This window comes from Microtus pennsylvanicus, chromosome 2, assembly GCF_037038515.1.
Source record: "Microtus pennsylvanicus isolate mMicPen1 chromosome 2, mMicPen1.hap1, whole genome shotgun sequence".
Classification (NCBI taxonomy): domain Eukaryota; kingdom Metazoa; phylum Chordata; class Mammalia; order Rodentia; family Cricetidae; genus Microtus; species Microtus pennsylvanicus.
In genome coordinates, this window is record NC_134580.1 from 14,749,357 (window position 1) to 14,770,714 (window position 21,358).

Consider the following 21,358-nt stretch of genomic DNA (forward strand, 5'->3'; position numbering starts at 1 on the left):
TTCTGCCCAAAGTTAACTTTATTCTTTTTGTCGTCTCAAACATATCAGATCAAATATGCCTTGCTAATCTTGAAGCCAGCAAGATCAGGAAGCATATTGGGCCATCCTCATGCCAGAGCTCCCGGTTCAAGAGATTGTACACGGACTGAAGCAGCTGCGGGGGAAACCAGATGCTTCCCACCCCCGCTGCTTCATTTTCATAAACAAGAAGTTGCTGCATATGACTGCTGCTTAATTGTTGTGCACCAGTGGGCCACAGAGGGAATTAGAATATGGACCAGACCCCTACAGGATCCTAAATTGCCACTGTCTGATCTTTACTCCTGGCTTGTTTATTTTTTGTTTGTTTGTTTTTCTCTCTCTCCTAAAATACCGAAGGCCTGGGGTTGGGCTATTGCATCTAAAAAGCATCATGGAGACCATAGCCAACTGCTTGGGAATGTCAGGGGGCTCCCTCCCATCCTGTGTACAAGTGTCAAGGGTCGTAAGGGTCTTGACACTCACGATGCTCCATGATAGTGCCAAAGTTAGATTCTGAACATGGCCTGCACTGCTAAGCACCAACAAAATGTCCTCTACCTGGATCCCCTCCTCCAGAGCTGGCAGTGGCAGGGGTGAATCAGGCGTGGGCAGCGTGTAACAGGGCCAATGGAGACCTGAATCCTTGCGAGAAGAGTACAGTTCCTGAGAGTCAGGAGCACCCACAGCTGCCTCAGGTCCTGAGCCCCTCTAGAATGCCAGGATGAATGGACAGCAAGGTGGCCACCCCAGTGTCTGCTCTACATTGCTCCAGGGCTACCTACCTACTTCAAAGAGCTGCTAGTCTCACACCTTTGGGTCCTGCCTATCCAGGAAGAGACCTGGATAGAAATTGCTAGGTGCATGTCCTCTCTACCCAGCTTTCCCCTCGACCATCGGTCGTTAACTAGCACCACCACCCGATTACCTTTACCATGGTCCCTAAACATGGCCGCCTTTACAGCTGCCCTTTTGTCTGGATGGGACTGAATACTAAACAGAGAATTTCATGTATGGCTTCAAAACAGAAGCCCACGCCAAAGCACCTAGAAACGGGCAGCCTGCAGAACTCAGTAGTGACTGACTAATAGGACCTGCACGAGATGCATTCCTTCCCCAGTACAGAACCTAAAACCTACTCTTGTAACAGTCAGTGCCCCTCCCCCTTCGCAATCCAAGTTTATGCTGCATATTCTTCTCAGATGCATCCACTTGGAGACACAGCACAGGCCACAGTGTGTGGCTGAGAAGCTCCTGGGCCAGGAATGCCTTCAAAGGAAACTTGTCATGAGCCCAGGGCTTCCGCCAGAGCAACTACAAGTCCCCTTGTGGAGACAAAGCAAACAGCCAAGACATGGATTATATACCCTTTTGATAGACAAGGAGCAAGCTGTCGATAAGTACACGGAATAGAACCCACAGGGAAGAATGGATGTGGACCCTGGAAATAGACACAGGGCTTGCACCAAAGTACCCGGGGGCAACCTGGGATAACCCGCCACTCCACTGTTGACACTCAGGTTGAGGGTGGTATAAAATCCCCAACGTACCCTCTGTGCATGCCAGTTGCCCTCTGCCCACCCCCCACCCACCAGAGCCCAGCTGTGCCAAGTGCTTTGCTTCCAAATGGAACCTCCTTTTGGCCGGTGATTGACAGACTGCTCGGGCCAGAGTGTGTTGGCTACCAGGGCTGATGGAACGAAACTTCCAGTGGGTACTTTGCTGGATTGTCTCACAGGACGCAGCTGTGACGGCAGCAGATGTGGGGAATCCTGAGGATGAGACGTCACCCTGGGTGTCTTCTCGCAGTGTTGTGGCCCCGTTCTGGAGGTGCAGCTGTGCAGAGGACCTCACTGTGTTGAGTTACGGTTGTGGCATACGACAGGGGCCACATAGCAACATCCTGATCAGAAATGGAGGTGTAAAGTGAAGGCAAAGAGAGCCATCTACTTTCCCAAACCTGGTCACGAACAACTCCAGAGAAAGTCTCACAAAGGGCTCAGAGTGACTGGGTCATTACCCGTGTGTCCAGATGGTGTAACCTGATTCCTGGCAAGTATTAATATTATAATGTCCCTAAAATTATTGCAGTATAGCCACTAAAGGGCTGTCTTGAAATTTGCGTGGTCAGCGTGGCTAAAATCTAGCAAGCCACGTGCCAAACCAGCAAGTGCCTTTGCTGAGAACAAGATATATGAAAAGCGACTCAGATGCACATAGAACCGAGGTGAGGGTGCCAGGTATGGATACAGAATTGTTGACAAAGCTGTCTTTTCTAAAACCAAGATTTACCTATCAAAAATAAATTTCTAAGTTTAGATGGATGTATCAACATAATTGGTCTGTCGAATTTTTCGTAAGTAGTTTTCACACTCCCCAAGCTCAAGGCAGACGGCTTCTCAGCTTTGGGATTCTTGCTTAGGACCGTTCTTCGATTCCCCGAGCAAAGAGGCGCACCAGCTGGCAGTGGACCCTGCAGAGATAAACAGCTGCATTTAAACTGCACGTGTGTTCCATTGTTCACAGCCGACCTGAGCCACTCACCTCCCAGAATCCTACGGTTCTACCTTAGTCTCCAAATGTGCACAACCACACTAAATCAATAGCCTGTTTTCAAAAGACAGCTTGCTTTATTCTCCCTATGGAGAAAGACTTCGCTTGCTCTCTTCTCTTGGGTTCTATCCCTATACCACATGTTGGGGAAGAAATGCCCCCTCCCCGCCAGCAACAGTGAGCATGCAAGTGAGTCTCCCCCAGCCTACTCATAGCTTGGATGCTGGGCACTCAGGCCTAGTCTATGAGTTACAGGGGTAACCTGTGTTCTGAAGCTTGGCTCAGAGTGACTCTGAGCTCCCCTTGGGAACCTAGGTGACTGAATGGGCAAAGTCACTCAGAGCCAGTCACCTGGTTCTGGCCTCTTGCACTTACTGGCCACTCTAAACTTCTGAGGTCCCCAAGGCTGTATGACCTCTCCAGGCCCCTCTGAGACTCCACCTCCCTCTTTTTCTGACAGCCTCGGGATACTCTTCCCAGTACCTCAGGCTCCTGCCTGGTGCTTCTCATCTCTACCTTGTACACTTATCCTTGACCATGAAGGCAAGATACTTTGTGAGGGAATTGAGGAGATCCAGGATTTAGGAAGTACCCATGAAGCCAGTTACTTTTGGTTATTTTTCTAACTGGGGTGTGTGTGTGAATATGACAGACAGAGACCGAGACCAGGGACAGAATGCAGAGTATAGGAGAGAAAGAAACAAGAACAGAGGAGCCTGAAAACCCCACGGATATGCCTGTAAAATCCAGCACCACAGAGTCAGCCCTGCCCCATGCAAACTTCAGATCCCACAGCTTCCACACCCAGCATAAGGCCACGGGGAAGCAACGCCTCCTGTTTTCTACCACAAACCCCAGCGAGCTCTTGCCGATGTCTGGCATCCCACCCGCTTACCTGACCTCGATGGCAGGGCTGTGCAGGATCTCCCCGTCACAGTTCCAGGAGCTTCGAGAGGGCGAGCAGCTGCACGTGGGGCTGTCTGGGCAGATCTGCCCAAATCCCTGCTTCCCGTTCTCCTTCAGGTCATTGTCCTCGTCGTCCACGTGCTTCGATGTGAACTGGAACTTCTTGACTCGATAAACTTCGACAAAAGTGAAGTCAAACTGCCGAGGCAAACATCGTGGGGGCGCCAGCCCATCAGTGAGACCAACCTTCCAAGCCACCCATCCTCCCCATGTGACATCTTACTGACAGTATGTATGCAGCCCTCCCAGGAGCGTCAGACAACTGCTGATACCTTTGACGTCTCAAATCTGAGGCTAGAGAGATGGCGCAGGGGCTAAGGGCCCATACTGCTTTTGGAAAAGAGCCAAGTTTGGTTCCCAGCACCCGCATCAGGTGGCTCACAACTACTTGCAACTTCAGCTCCAGGTGGTCCAATGTTTCTGATCTCTACAGGTAACTGAACTCACATGCTTATACCCACACATGGATAGACAGACAAACAGATAGATACACACACACACACAATATTTAAAAATCCTCTACAGATATGAGTACTCTAAAGAACCATATGATTCATTAGTGGTAATTTGTAGGATTCTCTATTTTTAAAAGTTAATTATTTAATCGTATGTTTGGGGTGTTGCTTACATATATGTCTATGCATGGTGTGCCTGCCTGGTGCCCATGAAGGCCAGAAAGAGATATTGGGTACCTTGGAACTGGAGTTACAGACAACTGAGAGCCATCGTGTGGGTACTGGGAATTGAACCCAGGTCCTCTGCAAGGACTACCAGTGCTCTTAACTGCTGAGCCACCCCTCCAGGCCCTAGATTTCTATTTTGAAATGAAATTTACATGAAGGAACTGGTAAGGTTGACAGTATGAAATGCACATCCAAAGATGATCTCTCCTTGCAGTTAACAACAGATCCTACCAACTAGCGGGGCAGGGATTGCCCAAATGTCAATGACCTTGGGGCAAGAGTGCACCTCACCTGATCGTCCTCGTTGGTGTGCCGGACAAGGAATCTCAGGAAGTTGAACCTGGAGCACTTCCGGATGAGGATGAGGTCAGAAGATCCATCTCCCAGATGGGCAGATGGGGACAGGCCCCCAGGGCTCCGGGGACACGCACAGGACATGTTGGTGGCATTGATAGCCAGGAACTTCCCACATATCACTTGCCACTCTTCCACTTCCTCTGTGGTGGACAACGGATGGGCACCACGGTTAATGTGGGGCAGAGGCAGAGGCACAGCGGCAAGGGATTGTACCACTCTCCCTCTTGATCTGGTTCTTGGCTTTCATTCTGGCCTGACTACATACCATGGAACTACCCACTCACCTCAGGACCAAGCAGGTCTTGTGGGAGCAGGTCATTTCCCTACTCCCTGTAAAAGCACTTTTGGACAGCAGTTTAACAAAGGTGAGTAGGCTGTTGTGGAATATTATTTTAACTGGGCAAAGATATGTTATACTTATTTATGCTGCATTTGTTTGGTGATGTAAGGATGTGGGTTTAATTATGTCAAGATGTGTTGTGTTTCACTTTGCTTGTCTAAGGCACCTGATTGGTTTTTTAAAAAAAGCTGAATAGTCAATAGGCAGGCAGGAGAGATATAAGCAGGGCTGGCAGGCAGAGAGAATAAACAGAAGTCTATGTGAGACGGGGGAAGAGGAGGAAGAGAAGAAGAAGAAAGAAGAGAACAAGGGTGGGGAAAGGGCACGCCAGGGCCAGAAACCAGTCAGCAGCCAGCCAGACCCGAGAAGCAGTGAAAGTAAGATAGACAAAGGAAGAAAGGTAAAAAGCCGCGAGGCAAAAGGTAAATGAAGAGAAGCGGTTAACTTAAGTTAAAAGAGCTAGCCAGAAACATGCCGAAGCTAGGCTGAGCGCTCATAACTAATACTAAGTCTCCGTGTCATGGTTTGGGAGCTGGTTGGTGTCCCAAAAGAAAAAGCCTGGTAGAGCAGACCTCTGCAGGGGTTAATCTGGCCTGCCAGCTCTCTCTATATGACTATATAGGCTAAGAATGGTTGCCACAGATTTAAAGAACAACAGCTCGCATGTGAATTCTCCATAAAACTCCAATCTCAGAGGCCATAGACAGTGCTATGGGCATGTGACACACCCACTTATCCACATACAGTAGCTGCCATTCTTCAGGGTAGAGGTGGAACCAAGTCCTTGTAACTACAGCAGAAGGCCCTCATTCAGCCAAGCCCAAACAGGGTACCTGCCAATCCATATTCCATAGCAGCTGGAACGGCAATGCCTTGGCTCTGGTCAGCCTTGTGACAGCAATCGAAGGCCTTGTCACGAATATCTAGGTGTCCTAGCATCTCCAAAGCTGCAGTGACTCGCTGCTGCCTAGAGCTAGAGCTAAAACTAACACAGTATAACCAGGAAAAGCGGGAGATAAGGCGGACAGCCAGAAGAGGCCATGCCCTGAGAGCCACACTCAAGACTACACTGGGAAGATTACCGGCATTCTCCAGGCCGTACAGGGCTTTCTTCTGTTCCTCTTCCAGCTGCTGCTTGCTCTGCCTGCACACGAAGCACCTGGAAGACAGCATGGTCACTGTGTCTCTAGTGCATGATTGTACATGTGTGTGTCCCCACACACAGAAAAGCATTTAAAATCTTTGTAGATAATGAAAAGGCTCAAGTTTCAAAGGCGTCAACAGCAATTCTTCAGCAGACTACTTTTTTGAACTCTCAAGATTAGACCTAAATTCACACCCATTAATCAGCTTGCAGACATCTCTGGGACTTATTAACTGCCTCGCTTGGGATGCATCAATGGTGACGTGAAAAATCTACCAAGCATCCTTAGAGTGAAAATGCCTTTACCTCAGGTAACAAGTGTGACGAGCCTATGCTCCGGGCAGTAAGTAACTCTGAGCTGAGCCACTGACTCAGTGCAGACTTCTCATCTAGGTGCGGGTGCGGCCGGCCTAGTCTCGAACCTGCGCCTTGAGTCTGCACTATTGCAAGGACATAGCTGCTGTGCACATCTCCAGGATGGGACTGTTGAGCCAGCTCTTCTGGAAGCATCGGTGAACTGGGAAGCCCTACACAAACCTGTGAAACTTAGGGGCTTCCCTCTGTGTTTAGAAAGTCCTTCTGCATCCCTGTCCTACCAGGAACAGGCTCCCAAACAGCCCTGCACACATCAAGTCATTTACAGTGGGAACCCACGCGGAAATGCACCTGCTTACCCGGCCCGGCAAGGTTTCTTGTCCCGTGGAGATCCCACTGTGTGCTGCGCTGGGAGGAAGGACACTGTCCCTTCATAGTATTGATGAGAGAGAAAGGTCTTCAACCCTGGGAAGAAAAGCAATCAAGAAAGAACCACATGTCACTGCCTGGTTATGAGGGTCCTTACATACTACCACCACCATCACCAAGAAGACAAGGGTCTGGGGAGGTGGCTCAGCCGACAAGAGCACTGGCTGTCCTTCCATAGGACCCAGGTTGGATTCCCAGAACCTACATGGTGGCTCACAACCATATGTAATTTCAGTTCCAGGGGATCTGACGCCTCTTCTGACCTCCATAGGCACCAGACATGTATGCAATGCTCAGGCACACAATCTAATAATTTCTTAAAAAAGGGAAGACTTCTAGGAAGCTGACCCGTCTGCAGGGGGAAGTGTGCATGCAACACTGCTACTGTACCAGAAGGAGATGCAGATTCTGCCCTCCCCACCATGGCCCAAGGAGCAGCACCACAGCAAAGCTGCCGGTGAGAGGTGTGGTCAGAGTTTTAGCCACATATCCAGGCTGCCTTCAAGTTGCCAAAGCAGGGTACTTGGCAGCAGTGATCTTACATGAACTCAGTGGTGTGCCCTGTGTGACCTGATGGCTCAGGGTCTCTACTACCCTCGTAAATGTAGTCAGCAATGCCCCTGCCTCCTGTGTGCTTAACCCCTGCCAGAGTTGTTATCCACAACATTAGAGTTCTCCTGGATGACCTTAGGACCAAGGTCAGGGTGGTACTGCCTGTCTCCTAAAGGGCCTGCTGTGCCATGCTATCCATGGTGCCAATGGCATGGTGTGTGTCAGGATGGGCAAGGCTAGCAGCGTGGACCACTGGGCCTCTGATAGCAGAGAGTGGGCAGAAGGCACGGGAGAATCCAGGTATTGCCCTACAAGTCTTAGGTGACCACTGCTCTGAGTGTAGCTGGGCTTGCTGTGGTCCCGCACGACCTCTTTGTCTAGTTTATGTATGTTGGGATGCGATGCTGGCCTTGAGGCATTCACCCCAGCTAACCCCTAGTACACCAAACCCTTCCATTCCACACAGGGGGGCTAGGCTCCACTTTGTCGAGGCCTCACCTACAAGGCCACAAGCACCTGTCCTCCGGGGAGGAGGGTCCTGGCTCCTTCCACCTTCTTCTGGGTGGCCCTCCAGGTGCTAGTCCCCTATGCCAGGTTCTAGGTCCAAAAGCACGCAAGGGTATCTCTGTGGAGAATGGCTCTGGACCATGGGCTTCTGCTGCCTCTGTCTGCATGCTGGCACTACCTTCTCTTTCCACTTACTCGCGGTGGGCCCCAGGAGATGTCCGGTGTCCAGCACCCTAGAGGAGCGGACCCACGGTGAGTAGTCTGGTAGTTGTGTGTGGTGTGCAACACTGAGCTCTAATAGGACACTGGGGACAGTTGTCTCGTCACAAGCAGAAGCCTCTTTCTGAACCCTAGCTTCCCACCTCAGCTACAGTCGGCCAGTCCTGGCATGTCTGAGAGTCTAGGAGGGAATTCTCCACTTCACGCCTTGCTCTCCTTCGTATAGCTCCCAAGCTGCCCAGTACAGTGGATATTTTCCACCTCATGGCAGCCAAACACCAACATCGACGGGCGTGTGCTAACACCCTCAAGCGGCTCCGAAAGGACTGTAATGTGGTGGGGACACAGACCAGAGCTGCTTCGCCTGAGAGGAAGGATGGGGCTCCTCAGATGTGTTCCGAGAGGACCAAGAGTGAAGGCACTGGCCTGAGGCTCTGGACCATCAGGAGCTTCCCATTCCAGCAGAGGGGCAGACGCAGTCACTGTACCTCAATGTGGACATAGTCACTGTTTGCTCAGCACCCAGAGCCATTTTCTTCTGGAAGGGCTGGCTAAATGTTGTGCCTCTGCCACCCCACAGTGTCCTCTCATGGGAAGAGAGGTGGGTTCTGGTGCTCGGAGTCGTGAAACTTTACAGTTTTGCCGATGGGGCAAACTGTACAGAACAGGGCCCAGGCTCGGGGGATGCACTAAACACAGGAAAGGGATTCACCTAGCCTACCAGAAAGCCACGCCCTGCATTTCACTTTTTGTCCCTTAACTTCCTCTCCTTGGCATTTTAAACCTGATGGGGTAGGGAAGAGGACCCACCCACTACTTGAAACCAGCAGGTGCTAACTTTTGGTGTAGCTTGAAGCTGACTGTATTTCTTGTTCATCGTAGCTTGGTGATCAGAGGGGACATGGCTATTACCGAGGGCTCTATCTGCTTTCCAAGGGCACTGTTTCAGGTCTGCCCCATATCAGATGTACTTTGGGAGCCCTGATCTGGGCTCTAGCAAGCCTCCCAGGGACACTGATGCCTACCTCCTCTGAGACCCACTGACCTGCAGGAAGAGTGTCACCAGACCTCAGCAAGTCATTTAAGCATACTGTCTCAACTGTGAAATGGGGACAGAGTCTCTGATGCACAATAGGAGGGCAAGGGAGGACGAAGACCTCCTGTCTAGTCCTCCCCCTCCCTGCTGGGGTTCCAGTGAAGCAGATGCAGACCTGAGACCTCTCCTGTCCTGGTCAGGTACACATTCTCACAGATGTTGCTGAACGGCTGGCTGATGGCCGCTACTATAGAAAGAAGCTCGGGAAGACAGTGCATTGGCGGAAGGGAAGGAAGGGAATGTGCATCTGGAGGGCAGATGCCCAGGGCTGCTGCACTGCTTCACAGTGAAGCTTCTTCTCACTTCACCTGCTATGCTCAGGGTGACCGTAAAAATAATCTTTTCAAGCCAGGTGGTGGTGGCACATGCCTTTAATCCCAGCACTCTGGAGGCAGAGGCAGGCAGATCTCTGTGAGTTCGAGGCCAGCCTGGTCTACAAGAGCTAGTTTCAGGACAGGCTCTAAAACAACAAGTGAAACCCTGCCTCAAAAAGCAAAACAAAACAAAAAAATCGTATCCTGTGAAAACATCTACCTTGACCCCTACCACTTCCATGACAGACGATAAAGCCATACTCCAGATCCACAGGCCTCCCTCAATCTAGTTCTGACACAAGCTGGGACTCTGAGGGGGACAGGATCTGGGGCACAATAGCCAGGGTCATGTCCCCATCTGGAAAACAAGGCCCCCCCGAATCTGTCCCTGGGGGCACTGTACGAATTAGCTCCATGTCCGTGGACACGCGTACCTGAGAAGTCGTATCTGACGAGGCCCATCCACCGCTTCTTTTCACTGTCCTTGATCAGGTCCCCGTAAAAGCCGTAGCCCAGCAGAGACACCGAGTACCGCAGCAGTGTGCTGTTGTGATGCACAGAGGACACGTCTATGGCCAGCGAGTCCCCTGTGGGAGAGGAGAGCTGTAAAGGAACCCTGTCCCCATTTGACCTCCTCTACCCTGCCTCTGCACATACAGGAGGTGCCTGCCTGTTACAAACACAAGAAACAGAACTCGTTCAGTGTAGCAACCTGGGTGACGACACTCAGATACGACAATGGTTATCTGACTGTGACATCTGTCACACCACTGCACGCAGCAGGGTAGATCTGGCTGATCTGGCTGGTTAGGTGGGTGTCCCCTGCCTCCTACATTGCTTCATCAGGTCCCTCCCAGAGCTGCTCACTCAGGCAGAGAGGATGACCTTCCAGGATAGAGGAAGCCCACTCTTGGGCCAGGGTATGTGCTGGAACCTCTAAACGAGTTCTCCAGTGACAAAATTTGGCCCCTGTTTCCAAGCAAAGGTCTGAGAACTGTTCTGAAGGGCGGGCAGGATGCGTCCAGGAGGGATGTCCATGACACCGACAGAGGAAAGTAGGCTTGAGGTTGAAAACAGGTACACAGCGCTTCAAACACAAAGTCTGCCAAGTGTGGTGGCGCACGCGCCTGCAATCCCAGCACCCAGGAGACTGAGGCAGGGGATTGTGAATTCGAGGCCAATATAGACAATATAGAAAAGGCTTGTCTCAAGAAAAAAATAAAAAGAAGTTACACTTGGGAAGCAGAGGCAGGCAGATCCCTGAGAGTTTGAGGCCAGTCTGGTCAGCGTAGTAAGGACCAGCCAGCTGGTGGTACATGATGAGACCCTGTCTCAAAGAACAGCCAAACCAACAATAAGATCCCAAGTGGTTATTTTAAAATACAGCATTTTCATGACTGCAAGAAAGACAAGACCCTGTAAAGAGTGATGGGGTGGGCAGAGCCACCAGCCATTTCTCAGAAACCCCAGAGCTCCTCCTCCTCCTGTGGGGTTTCCTACTTGGGACTGGAGCAGGGGCTGGGTGTGTCTGTCACTCACCCTGGAGCCTTGCAGGTGTTTCACAATGGGGATTAGCCCTGGTAGCCAGTTAAGAGAGAAGAGCAAAGGAGAATCTGAGGCAGCAGGGCCACAGTGACATTAGCAGGGGCCTGGGGTCTGTGCATAGGACACCCACATGTATAAGACAGGACTTGGGGCTGCAGAGTCAGCTCAGTGGTAAGAGCACTTGCTGTTGAGAAAGACCTCGGTTCAATTCCCAGCACCTAAATGGAGGCTCACCATCTCCTCAGGCAGCCTCACACATGTGGTACACAGATGTACACACAGGCAAAACACTCGTACACATAAAATCAAATACAAAAACCTAGGAGAGAAGCCTGGACTCACCAACAATGATGTGCAGAGCAGACGTCTCTGCATCATTTGTGCCCACTGTTGAGTAACACACACAATCTGTGGACCCTGCAAAAAGGACAGGAAAGCCCTTAGTGCTAATGGAACTGTCCAAAACTGTAGCTGACTTCCAGCCAGCTGATTCTGTCCTTCTCTGGCCCTGGAACAGCTGGAGAGTAAAAAGAATCCACTCAAAAAATGAAGGTTGAAAATACTAAAAACGGCCTTCTGGTCATGTTGCACGGCTCTGTAAAGTGGCCTGCAGCATACCCAGACACAGAGACCACCCTGAACCCTCTTGCAGCTTCTAAGACCTGTCTGCAATGCAGGCAGCCACTGGAAGGTATGTGGCCCCGCCCACCTCTACATAGCTGCCTGCAGTGCCTCACAGCCTCCCCTAGCCCTTAAGAACAAAGGGAGTCCTACACAGAGCACAGTCACGGGGAAGTACACGGCAGACCAAGTGAACTGTGGAGGTCTTAGTTCTTATTGTCAACTTGGCACAACCTACACAACCTAGGAAAGGGACTGCCTCGATCAGACTGACCTGCGGCCATGTCTGGGAGGACTCGGCCCACTGTGGGTGGTGTCATCCTAGACAGATGGACCTGGGCTGTATAAGAACGCTAGCTGAGCATGAGCCAATGGGCAAGCTAGTTAGCAGCACTCATGGTTTCTGCTTCCAGTCCTGCTTGAGTGAGCACCTGCCCTGACTCCGTAGTGATGGACTGGGACCTGGAAGAGCAAGATGAACAAGCCCTTTCCTCCCTTAGCTACTTTTGGTGATGGTGTTTTACCACAGTACCAGAGAATTAACTAGAACCAGAGCCTGAGATGACCCCAGCTTTGCTGGAGCACTGTCCCTCTCTTCTGCTGGGAGCACAGAGGAGGGAGTCGCACCCCCAGGCCCCTGGCACCACCTTCCTTGCTCAGCCTAACCAGCGCCTCACCTAGCCAGGGGTAACCGTGACTGCACTGACTGATCAGTTCCCTCCTACCTCTCCTTGACTTCAAGGTCGGGAGACAAAGGTGTCCAGCAGCTCTTGTCCACCACGACCACCCCCATCCCTGTTGCATTGCCCTATAGTCCCCACTGTGACATCAAGCGAGAATCTTCTGCCTGCCTGCTGCTCAGCACGGGAGCTGTCACCTGACTGCAACAGTTGGGCAGAAGTCAGAGCTGAGTTAGCACCATGGGAGTATTCGACCAAAGAAATTCATTTTGTGCTTTAACGAAGTGAAAGAAACATCAGGCTTTTGAAGCAGCTGGACCCTGTGGAGGTGACACGAAGCCACTGCTTCAGATTTCATCCCTAGGACAGGCGGGTCACACGTCCGCTTGCTGTTCCTCTGTGAAGAGGCTGGATGTGGCTACAAAGGCTTTCATTCACCACCCTACTGACATGGCCAGGCACGACCTTGGCATTAAGGGTCAGGCTGAAAAAAAAGATGTCTGCTCACAGTAACACTTGGATCCCCTACGCACTGGATGGTGGCAGTTCTCTGCTTAATCTACAGGCCAGCAGCCAACTGGAGCTCACAGTCCTGGTGGCACAGGAAAGATCCAGTTTTGGACACGGCCCCTGCTAAGCAGAGGTCAGTTCCCTGAGCTTCTTTGAAAAACATCACATGTTATTCATGTGGCAACTTCCATAGAATCAGGAGCTTCGCTGTGGTCCCATAGGTCACTCTAATGGCCACGGGATGACTTTTAAGGGACCTGCTAATAGTAAGGGCTCTCATCTTTGACTAGGAAACTAACTGGCCTTCCTCAGGGTCTCTCGGCCAGCTTGCCTTCATCTCAGAGGACTGGGTCTTTGGCGAGCATGCTCATCAAGCCTGCCGATGAAGCTCCTCCCTCAAGCACAGCAAATGTCCCTCCAAAGCTTTTCCCCAAAGTGCCCTCAGACACACTGAGGAGTGTGCTTTCCCAATCTCCCCAGCTCTCAATGCAGTCAAGGTAAAAGTCAAGATCATCACACTGTGTTTTCTAAAAACTAGGAACTTTCTAGAAAAGCATTTAACACACCAAGCCAGACAGACACCCTCAGGACACAGTCTAGCCCCCACATCTTCCTCCCATAGTGGGCGAAGTCCTGTCCTGGCTTCTGTCACCGCCTCCCCATCTGGGTCCCCTCCTGAGGTCCCAGGACTCCTGGGCAGATTCCTTCAGCCTTCACCAGCTCCAGATCCCAGCTCTCAGGTCAATTAGAAGCCATGTCTAACAGACAGCCACCCCCAAAACCTGTCTCTGTCTCCAGGTGCCAGGTACCTCCTGACTCCAGGCTAGCAGCACACTGTTGGCAGGGACTGTCCTGTGTGCTGCTGGACTCTCAGAGCACCGGGATAAGGGTCTTCCCAGACACTCAGTCATCTTCTTTCTACTATTCATAGCTTATCTCACAGAAAGGAGTGTAGTAATGAGAAATTATAAAAATCACTTAAAAAACAAACAAACAAATGGGGAAATGGGGTCTAATGTAACAGAGGGTAATCTCGAACTCCTGACCCTCCTCTCTGCCTCTTGATTGTGGAATTATAATTTAAATGAAGGATGAACCAGGAATGATATCTCCCTACTTGAAGCCTAATCCTAGGGAAGCTTTACTAATGAAGAAGGTTGGGGTATGGCCTTATGAGCGGAGATGCCTGTGGCTGTGCATGGAGATGTCCTCCTAACAACAACAGTGATGAGAAAGTCATACGTGTGCCATACCTGCAGGGATGATGCCAATCCTGAGGGTGCTGGGCACCAGCACGGCTCTGGGGTGATTGGGGTCAATGCCAGCACTTTGTTGCGTCCTCCCAATCACCCCGTGCAGCACCTCGCTGAACATGCCATCCCCGCCGACACACACGATGCTGCAGGAGGAACACAGGTCGGTCAAGCCCACTAGTCCTCTGCTTGGAGCAGCTGGGAGCCTCAAGCACTGGGGACAGCATGCAAGACTGGCCTGTCAGACACCTGGAAACTGGGCACCTGAACCACTCCCTATTCGATGAGGTCCTGCCAGCCTGTATATTCTGCTTTCTCAAACAACAGGCTTCTTCACAGACCCTGGCTTCCCTGCTAGAGATGTAACATTTTGGTGGTTTCTAAGCAGAGGGTATATGTGTGCCCAGCCCTGGTCAGCCATCATGGATAACCTATGGTTTGGGGGCTGCAGAGAGGGCTCAGTGATCAAGACCATGTACTGTTCTTCCAGAGGACGTGGGTTCAGTTCCCAGCACCCACACGGCAGCTCATAACTATCTATAACTCCAATTCCAGGGAATCTGATCCCCTGTTCTGCCCTCTATGGACCAGGCACAAACATGGTACACACATTTACATATACGTAAGCAAACCACTATTTACATAAAATAAAAAATTAAAAAATTAAATGAAACTATAGCTTGACCTGGGATAGCTTAGTGGCAAAGCACTTGCCAAACACAAACACCCTGGTTTAGTGCCCAGCACTGCAAAAGTAGAGATTAAAAGTTAAAAAGTAGAGTATTGAGATTCAGGCTGCTGAGCATGAATACGACCCCAGTGGAGGGGCATTTCTACCACATGCCCCCTAGACAGGGGATGGCATGCAGTGTCCTCTTCTCTCGATCCAGTTGGGCGGCCTTGCTGTGCCCAGCAGTGGGCCTCAGATGCGAGGGGAACAGCTCCTATTGTCAACCCCCAGCTCTGGGCCCATCTTGGGAACTCAGAAAACGGGAGCAGAGGGGACCGAGTGAAAGCCAGGTAAGATAAGTGGGGTCAGGGAAGCTAAGGGGGGGAAGAGGGTGTGGGCAGGACAGGTCTTTACAGTGTGCTGTCTGGTGCGGAGGGTGGCTACAGAGTGGCATGGAGAAGTGTGGGCATGTGTGTGGAGGGCACATGTCCTGTGACATGGAGGGAAGGCCAAGGCCACGCTCACAGTTCAAGGCAACCCAAGAGCTCCCACAGGGTAGGTCAGGGATAGCATTCACTCACCCATCATAGCCGTCTGTGTTGATCTCATATAAGGTCTCCTTGGCTTGATTGGCATGCTCAGTAACTGTGGGGGAAATATTACACGGGACCATTCATCTTCACATCCTGGAACCCGTGTTTAAGCTAATTGTCAACTGATGCTCTTTTATGAGAGGAAGTCCCTCCTCAGACTCACCTCACCCCCTTACAGAAGAGTAGGGAGTGCGGCAGCCTCCGTGGGAACCAGCCACCTTAGGGTCCGTTCTGCCTGCCGCCCTTTGCACTTGTCAACACGGACTTATTTTTAACTTATGTGCACGCGTGTCTGCCTACATGTATGTATGAGGACCATGTGTAAGTGGTGCTGACAGAAGAGGTCAGTGAATCCCTCCAGAAAGTGTTACAGGTGGTTGTGAGCTGCTGTGTGGGTGCTGGGAATTGAACCCTGGTCCTCTGCAAGAGCAGCCAGTGCTCTAACCACTGAGTCATCCCAACAAATGATTTCTTTGACAGCCATAGAATACGTGCAGCTTCTGTTACACTTATTCCTTAATCTACAAGTTACTTTAAACTTCTTAGAATACACCAGAATGTAAGAAGAAGATAAGGCAGGGGCGGCTGGAGAGATGGCTCAGAGGTTAAGAGCACTGGCTGCTCTTCCAGAGGTTCTGGGTTCAATTCCCAGCAAGAACAGGGTGGCTCACAACCATTCTTAATCTGTAAGAAGGTGCCCTCTCCTGACATGAAGGCAGAACACTGTACACATAATAAATATATCTTTAAAAAAAAAGAAGATAAGGCTTCTTATCTTTTTGTGTACAAGCTCACAGTCCTTGTACTTAATGTGATAAAGCAAAATTGTTAGTGACATTTACTGCTCACAATCTTGTTTTTGTTTTGTTTTTGTTTTTCAAGACTGGGTTTCTCTGTCTCTGGCTCTGTAGACCAGGCTGGCCTTGGACTCACAAAGATCCACCTGCCTCTGCCTCCCCAGTGCTGAGATTAAAGGTGTGTACCACCTGGCTATCACAATTTTTCGTGGTTCAGAATCCTCTGAAAAGGCCCCTTTAAGCTGCTGTCTCCTGTTCCTCTGGATTTACCAGGATTCCGTGTTCACATCTCCTGTTGGGGGCATCAGCATTGTTTCTAGCATCCTGCTACCGTGAAGCATGCTGGGACACCCGAGGGCCTCAGTCTTGGTGTGTATCTGACTGTACTCAGACTTGGGGAATATGGGATATTGGAATAACTTTTTCATTTTTTAGACTTTTGAATTGTATTGCTAATTAGTTTTTTCTGGATGCAGAGTCTTACTGTGAGACCAGGCAGGCCTCCAACACCTAGTCCTCCTGCTTCAGCCTCCCGAGTGCTGGGCTCACAGCCAGGGCCAGCTGCACTAAGTGTCTTGCTAACAGGGTTATATTAAGCCCCTGAAGGCCAGCAGGAGCAGTGGCCCGTGTCTGCCTCCCACTTTGAAGCCAGCACCGCACTGATGACGGACTGCTAGGACATGGTCTTAAGTCAGGTTGTGTAAAGTGACCCATGCTGTGACATTCTGGGACAGTCATTGCTCCTATCTTTCCCTGCAAGGACTTCCTACCGTCCAACTCTGCTCTTTAATCTCCTTGCTGTTCCTGTGAGCACTTGACCGGCTGAGTACATTAAGGGCATTATTTCTTTTGCATTCTTCCAACTAAGAGTTTAAAAACTGCAACTGAATTTGAAATGATCAGTTAGGCCTAAGTCCCCCTCCAGTGGTGACATGTGAGTCCCTCTCAGGCTGGCCTCTGCATACTTGTCCTGGTGCCCAATACACTTACTGATGATTTCGGTGGTGATGGACGCCAAGGTGAACAGAGGTGCCACTTTTTTTTCATAGATGCGCTTGCCCTGCCCTTTCCCTCCAAAAGGGTTGATAAATACCAGCAAGTGCTTTGGTCTCGAAGCTGCAAAACAACATCCATACCAGTCAACGGCCAATCGCAATGGGTGCAAGAAATTCAAACTCAGTTAGTGCGCTATTGGTGAAGAGCAAATGGGTTCTGACACAGAATTCGTGGTCATCAAAGGAGAAAGGCGACCAGCTGCTGGGATGAGGGTGGGGCTGTGCACACGTGGGGCCTCAGCAAGGTCGCTGTCCTGGCCAAGTCTCATGGGCGTGAGCATAGATGCCTCCATCTGCCCATGGGAAGGACGAGGCTTTTGAAAACAAGAATGAGATGGGAATAGAGAAGGGCAGGAAGAGAGGAAGACAGACACACAGACAGATGAAACAACTGGATGGACGATGGGAAGGGAGGCTCCCACAGCCCTTCCCTCAGTTCCGACCAGTTGCCTTGGTGTTGTGGAATATTGTTATTACTATGGAAGGATGTGTTCCATTTGCTTATGTTGCAGAATATTTCTTTAACCATGTGAAGGTGTGCTGCATTTGTTTATGCTGCATAAAAACATTCTGGGCCAGCCTGGGGTACATGAGATCTACTCTCAAAATAAACAAGTAAAAGCAAACAAATGCAAAAGGAAGAAACTTAAAATATGTCTGCTTCAGATTTTATTATTTCTAGGTGTCTCAGAAAAGCTAAGTACAGGGCCAAGGAGATGGTTCAATAAACTTTTCACTGTGTATACATGAGGCCCTGAGCTCTGAGTCTCTGCACCCACAGAAAAGCCAAGTGAAGTACCCAGGCATGGTGGTACATGCCTTTGATCCAAGCACTTGGGAGGCACAGGTTCGAGGCTAGCCTGGTCTACTATCTATAGTAAGTTCCAGGTTAGCCTGGGTCTACTAGCTATAGTGAGTTCCAGGATAGCCTGGTCTATTATCTACAGTGAGTTCCAGGCTAACCTGGTCTACTATCTACAGTAAGTTACAGGACAGAATAGCCAGGGCTATGTAGAGAAACCCTGTCTCAAAACACAAAGACAAAACAAAGCAAAAAAGCCAGGTGGAGTCCCAGAGTTGGAAAGGCAGAAATAGGAGGATCGCTGGGGCCGGCCGGCCAGTCTAGTCAAATCATTGAGCTCCAAAGGAAAAACCCTGATCTGAAGTCAGCCTCGGGCCTCCACACACATGCACACACAAATAGACAAATGCCTTCCTACTAAGAATTCCCGGGCCTAAACAGTTTCTCCACTGAAGTCCCTCAGACAACTTAAGAAACCCAGTCTCCATTGTGTGTGACCCTTTCCAAGGGACAGGAAGAGAAGCATTTCTGAGTGATTCCTAAGAAGTCACTGCGACCTCTGAGGGATGTCAGACAGGGATGTTACATGAAAGGAAGCCACAAGTCTGCTTCTCCCGAAACCTAGGTGAGAACCCCTAAATGAGGCATCAGGAAGTCAGATGTAGTGACACAGAATGGGGGTGAAGATCACAGGCAAGATGGCTGCTCGAGCAGGACAAGCATTCATAACCAGACCCTTAGCATGTTTTACTAGCAGTCCTTAAAGCCAACACCTGTGACCAAACAAACATCAAACAAGGCCAACTCAGAAAACTAGGTTTCTTAGAGAGAATTCCTCAATGTGATGAAGCTGATAGAGCCCTATGTTCCCTGTGGTATATCCATCCCCAAAGTCAGACTGAGACATCAGTGTTTGCTGTCTCAGCTTGTGTGAAAAGAAATAGGAGAGAGGTGATTGATACCAGCCTTAGAACTAATAAGCAGATATGACAAGGAGAATCGTAAACTTCTATTGATTATCTATACACAGGCAACAAAAAGAAAGGAAGGGAGGAGAAAGAAAGAGAGGGGAGGAAGGAGGGAGGGAGGGAGGAAAGAAGATCAATTTGTGGGCCAGATGTGGTCCTTCATTCCTATAATCCTAACACTTAAGAGGCTGAGGCAGGAGGATAATGAATTTGAAGCCACCTTAACTACAGAGTGAGGACTCTCGCCAGAGAACACACAACTGGCCTATGAAAACATATGAACATATTTCTCAAGCATCAGAGAAATGTAAATTAATACCATAATATAAAGCAACTAATCCCTGCCACACAGGCTTCCGAGCCGGTGGAAAGGACTCAATGGTGCGTGTGTGAAGAGGGACCCTGGGTAGTGTCCACAGTCCAGTCCTCAGCACACTCTAGAGAGATGCCACAGGCACACCGTGTCACATGCAGGGATGGTCTCTCCACTGTTATCCAGGCTGGCCCCGAGGAAGTCACAAAGATGGGCCTCGGCAGGGAACAACTGCACCATCAGGGCCGTGGATGCTGAGCAGCCACAAGAATGAACAACCACAGCCACCCAGGATAAAGGGGCGTGGTTTGCATTCGCGGTGTCCTTCTCAAAGCCAGCTGATGTTTGATGCTGTTCCATTCAAACTTATGAAGCAGGAAAACAAACAAACAAAAGCAAGTCTAGTTGTTTGGAGGTCATGGCCACGGTGACCTCCGGGAAGAAGTGGGGCCTGGGGACTGACTGACTGTCCTGCCAGCCCTGAGTGTTGTTACATATGCTGAGAGTGAAAACACACTCAGAACACAACCACTTCTCTGGCTTATCCCAATAAAACCAGGGATTAATGGGTGGCCATTAAGAGCTTGCAGAAGACTGGGGTTCAGCTCCCAGCACCCACATAGCTCAGTTCCAGGGGATCCAACACTTTTTTCTGGTCACCATGGGCACCGTGCACAAATGTTATACACACATAAATGGAGTCAAAGTGCTCATATACATAAGATAAAAATTAAAAAAAAAATAAAAAATACTTTAAGGGGCTAGGGTTAGAGCGATGGTTTAGAGCACTCGCTACTCATGCCGAGGACCTGGCTGCAGTCCCCAGCACTGACAAGGTAGCTCACAACTCCAAATCTGGGGGATCCGACACTTTCTTCTGACCTCTTTGAGCACCAGGCGTGCACATGGTGCACACACCTACAAGCAGGCAAAATGTTCACAAACACACAAAATAAAGTGAGTAAGTATGAAAAGAATTTTAACTGCACTGAACACCTGGGGAGATGGTGCACTCAGTAAAGAGCTTTCAAAGCAGGGACCAGGATCAGTTCAATCGCCAGCATCCACGGTCATAGTTGGTACACACTCATGCAAACCCTGGGCTGAGGGGAGACAAGCGGACCCCTGGGGACCAGCCAGCCTAGCCTACCTATTCGATGAGTGGCAGGCCCCTGAGAGACGCTGTCTCAAAATACAAGTTGGAAGATGAATGAGGAATAACACCTCAGAGGGGTTAGACAGACAGGCAGGCAGGCAGGCAGGCACATGCGTGCAAGAAACAACAGAGCTCGAAGCTAAAACTAGAGCAGCGGAGAGCAGAGACTGCTTGCTGTTTGCTGGCTGTGGGGGATTCCTGTGCGCTATAGAGGAGTAATAAATCTCCAGTATTCCAGGGGAGTCTGAGCGTGCAGTATCAAGCCTGACTAATGACTCTCAGTCTCGTGGAAACAAGACACCAGGCACCTGGTGGGAGGCGGGCCAAGCAGGGAGCAAGGGTGTGGTGGGGTGGGGTGGGGTGGGGGTGGGGTGTATGATTGTGGTGAGGGGGAAGAGTCTGGAGGCCAGTGGAGAAAGTTGAAGAAACTGAGGCAGCACAGAAGGTAGTAGCCAAGGACAGAAACTTGGGGTGATCTTAAAAAGAGCAAAAGGTGGGGAACTCCAGTACCAGGGAAAAAAAACAGAATTCAGAAAAACAGTTCTGGGGCTAGAGAGATGATGGCTCAGAGGTTAAGAGCACTGGCTACACCTCCAGAAGTCCTGAGTTCAATTCCCAGCAACCACAGGTGGCTCACAACAATCTGTAATGAGATCTGGTGCCCTCTTCTGGCCTGTAGCCATACATGCAGGCAGAAAACTATACATAATAAATAAATAAATCTTTAAAAAAAAAACAGAAAAAAGATAAACAGTTTTAATCACCCTCAGGTAATTGAGAGATGTGCTTCATGACTAGGTCTGGGAGTTGAGCAGTTTCAAATACTTTATAACCCAATTCTCCCCTCTCCTCTCCCTCACCTGCCCTTTTATTATGTACATGTGGAAATAAGAGGAGACAAC

At 50.1% G+C, this 21,358-nt stretch overlaps 1 protein-coding gene across 1 annotated transcript in view; it reads right to left on the minus strand.

Annotated features, from left to right (window-relative positions):
• Window positions 1-21,358, minus strand: part of Cerk (ceramide kinase) — a 42,545-nt gene continuing 21,187 nt past the window's right edge. Inside the window, exons 4-13 of the mRNA XM_075960265.1 lie at window positions 17,153-17,278; window positions 15,354-15,417; window positions 14,103-14,248; window positions 11,381-11,455; window positions 9,928-10,080; window positions 6,736-6,841; window positions 6,000-6,076; window positions 4,512-4,717; window positions 3,467-3,675; window positions 1-2,491 (exon numbers count right to left, since the gene is read on the minus strand). Coding sequence (XP_075816380.1) covers window positions 2,437-2,491; window positions 3,467-3,675; window positions 4,512-4,717; window positions 6,000-6,076; window positions 6,736-6,841; window positions 9,928-10,080; window positions 11,381-11,455; window positions 14,103-14,248; window positions 15,354-15,417; window positions 17,153-17,278 — 1,217 coding nt within the window. The 3' untranslated portion in view covers window positions 1-2,436. The remainder of the gene's footprint in view (window positions 2,492-3,466; window positions 3,676-4,511; window positions 4,718-5,999; window positions 6,077-6,735; window positions 6,842-9,927; window positions 10,081-11,380; window positions 11,456-14,102; window positions 14,249-15,353; window positions 15,418-17,152; window positions 17,279-21,358) is intronic.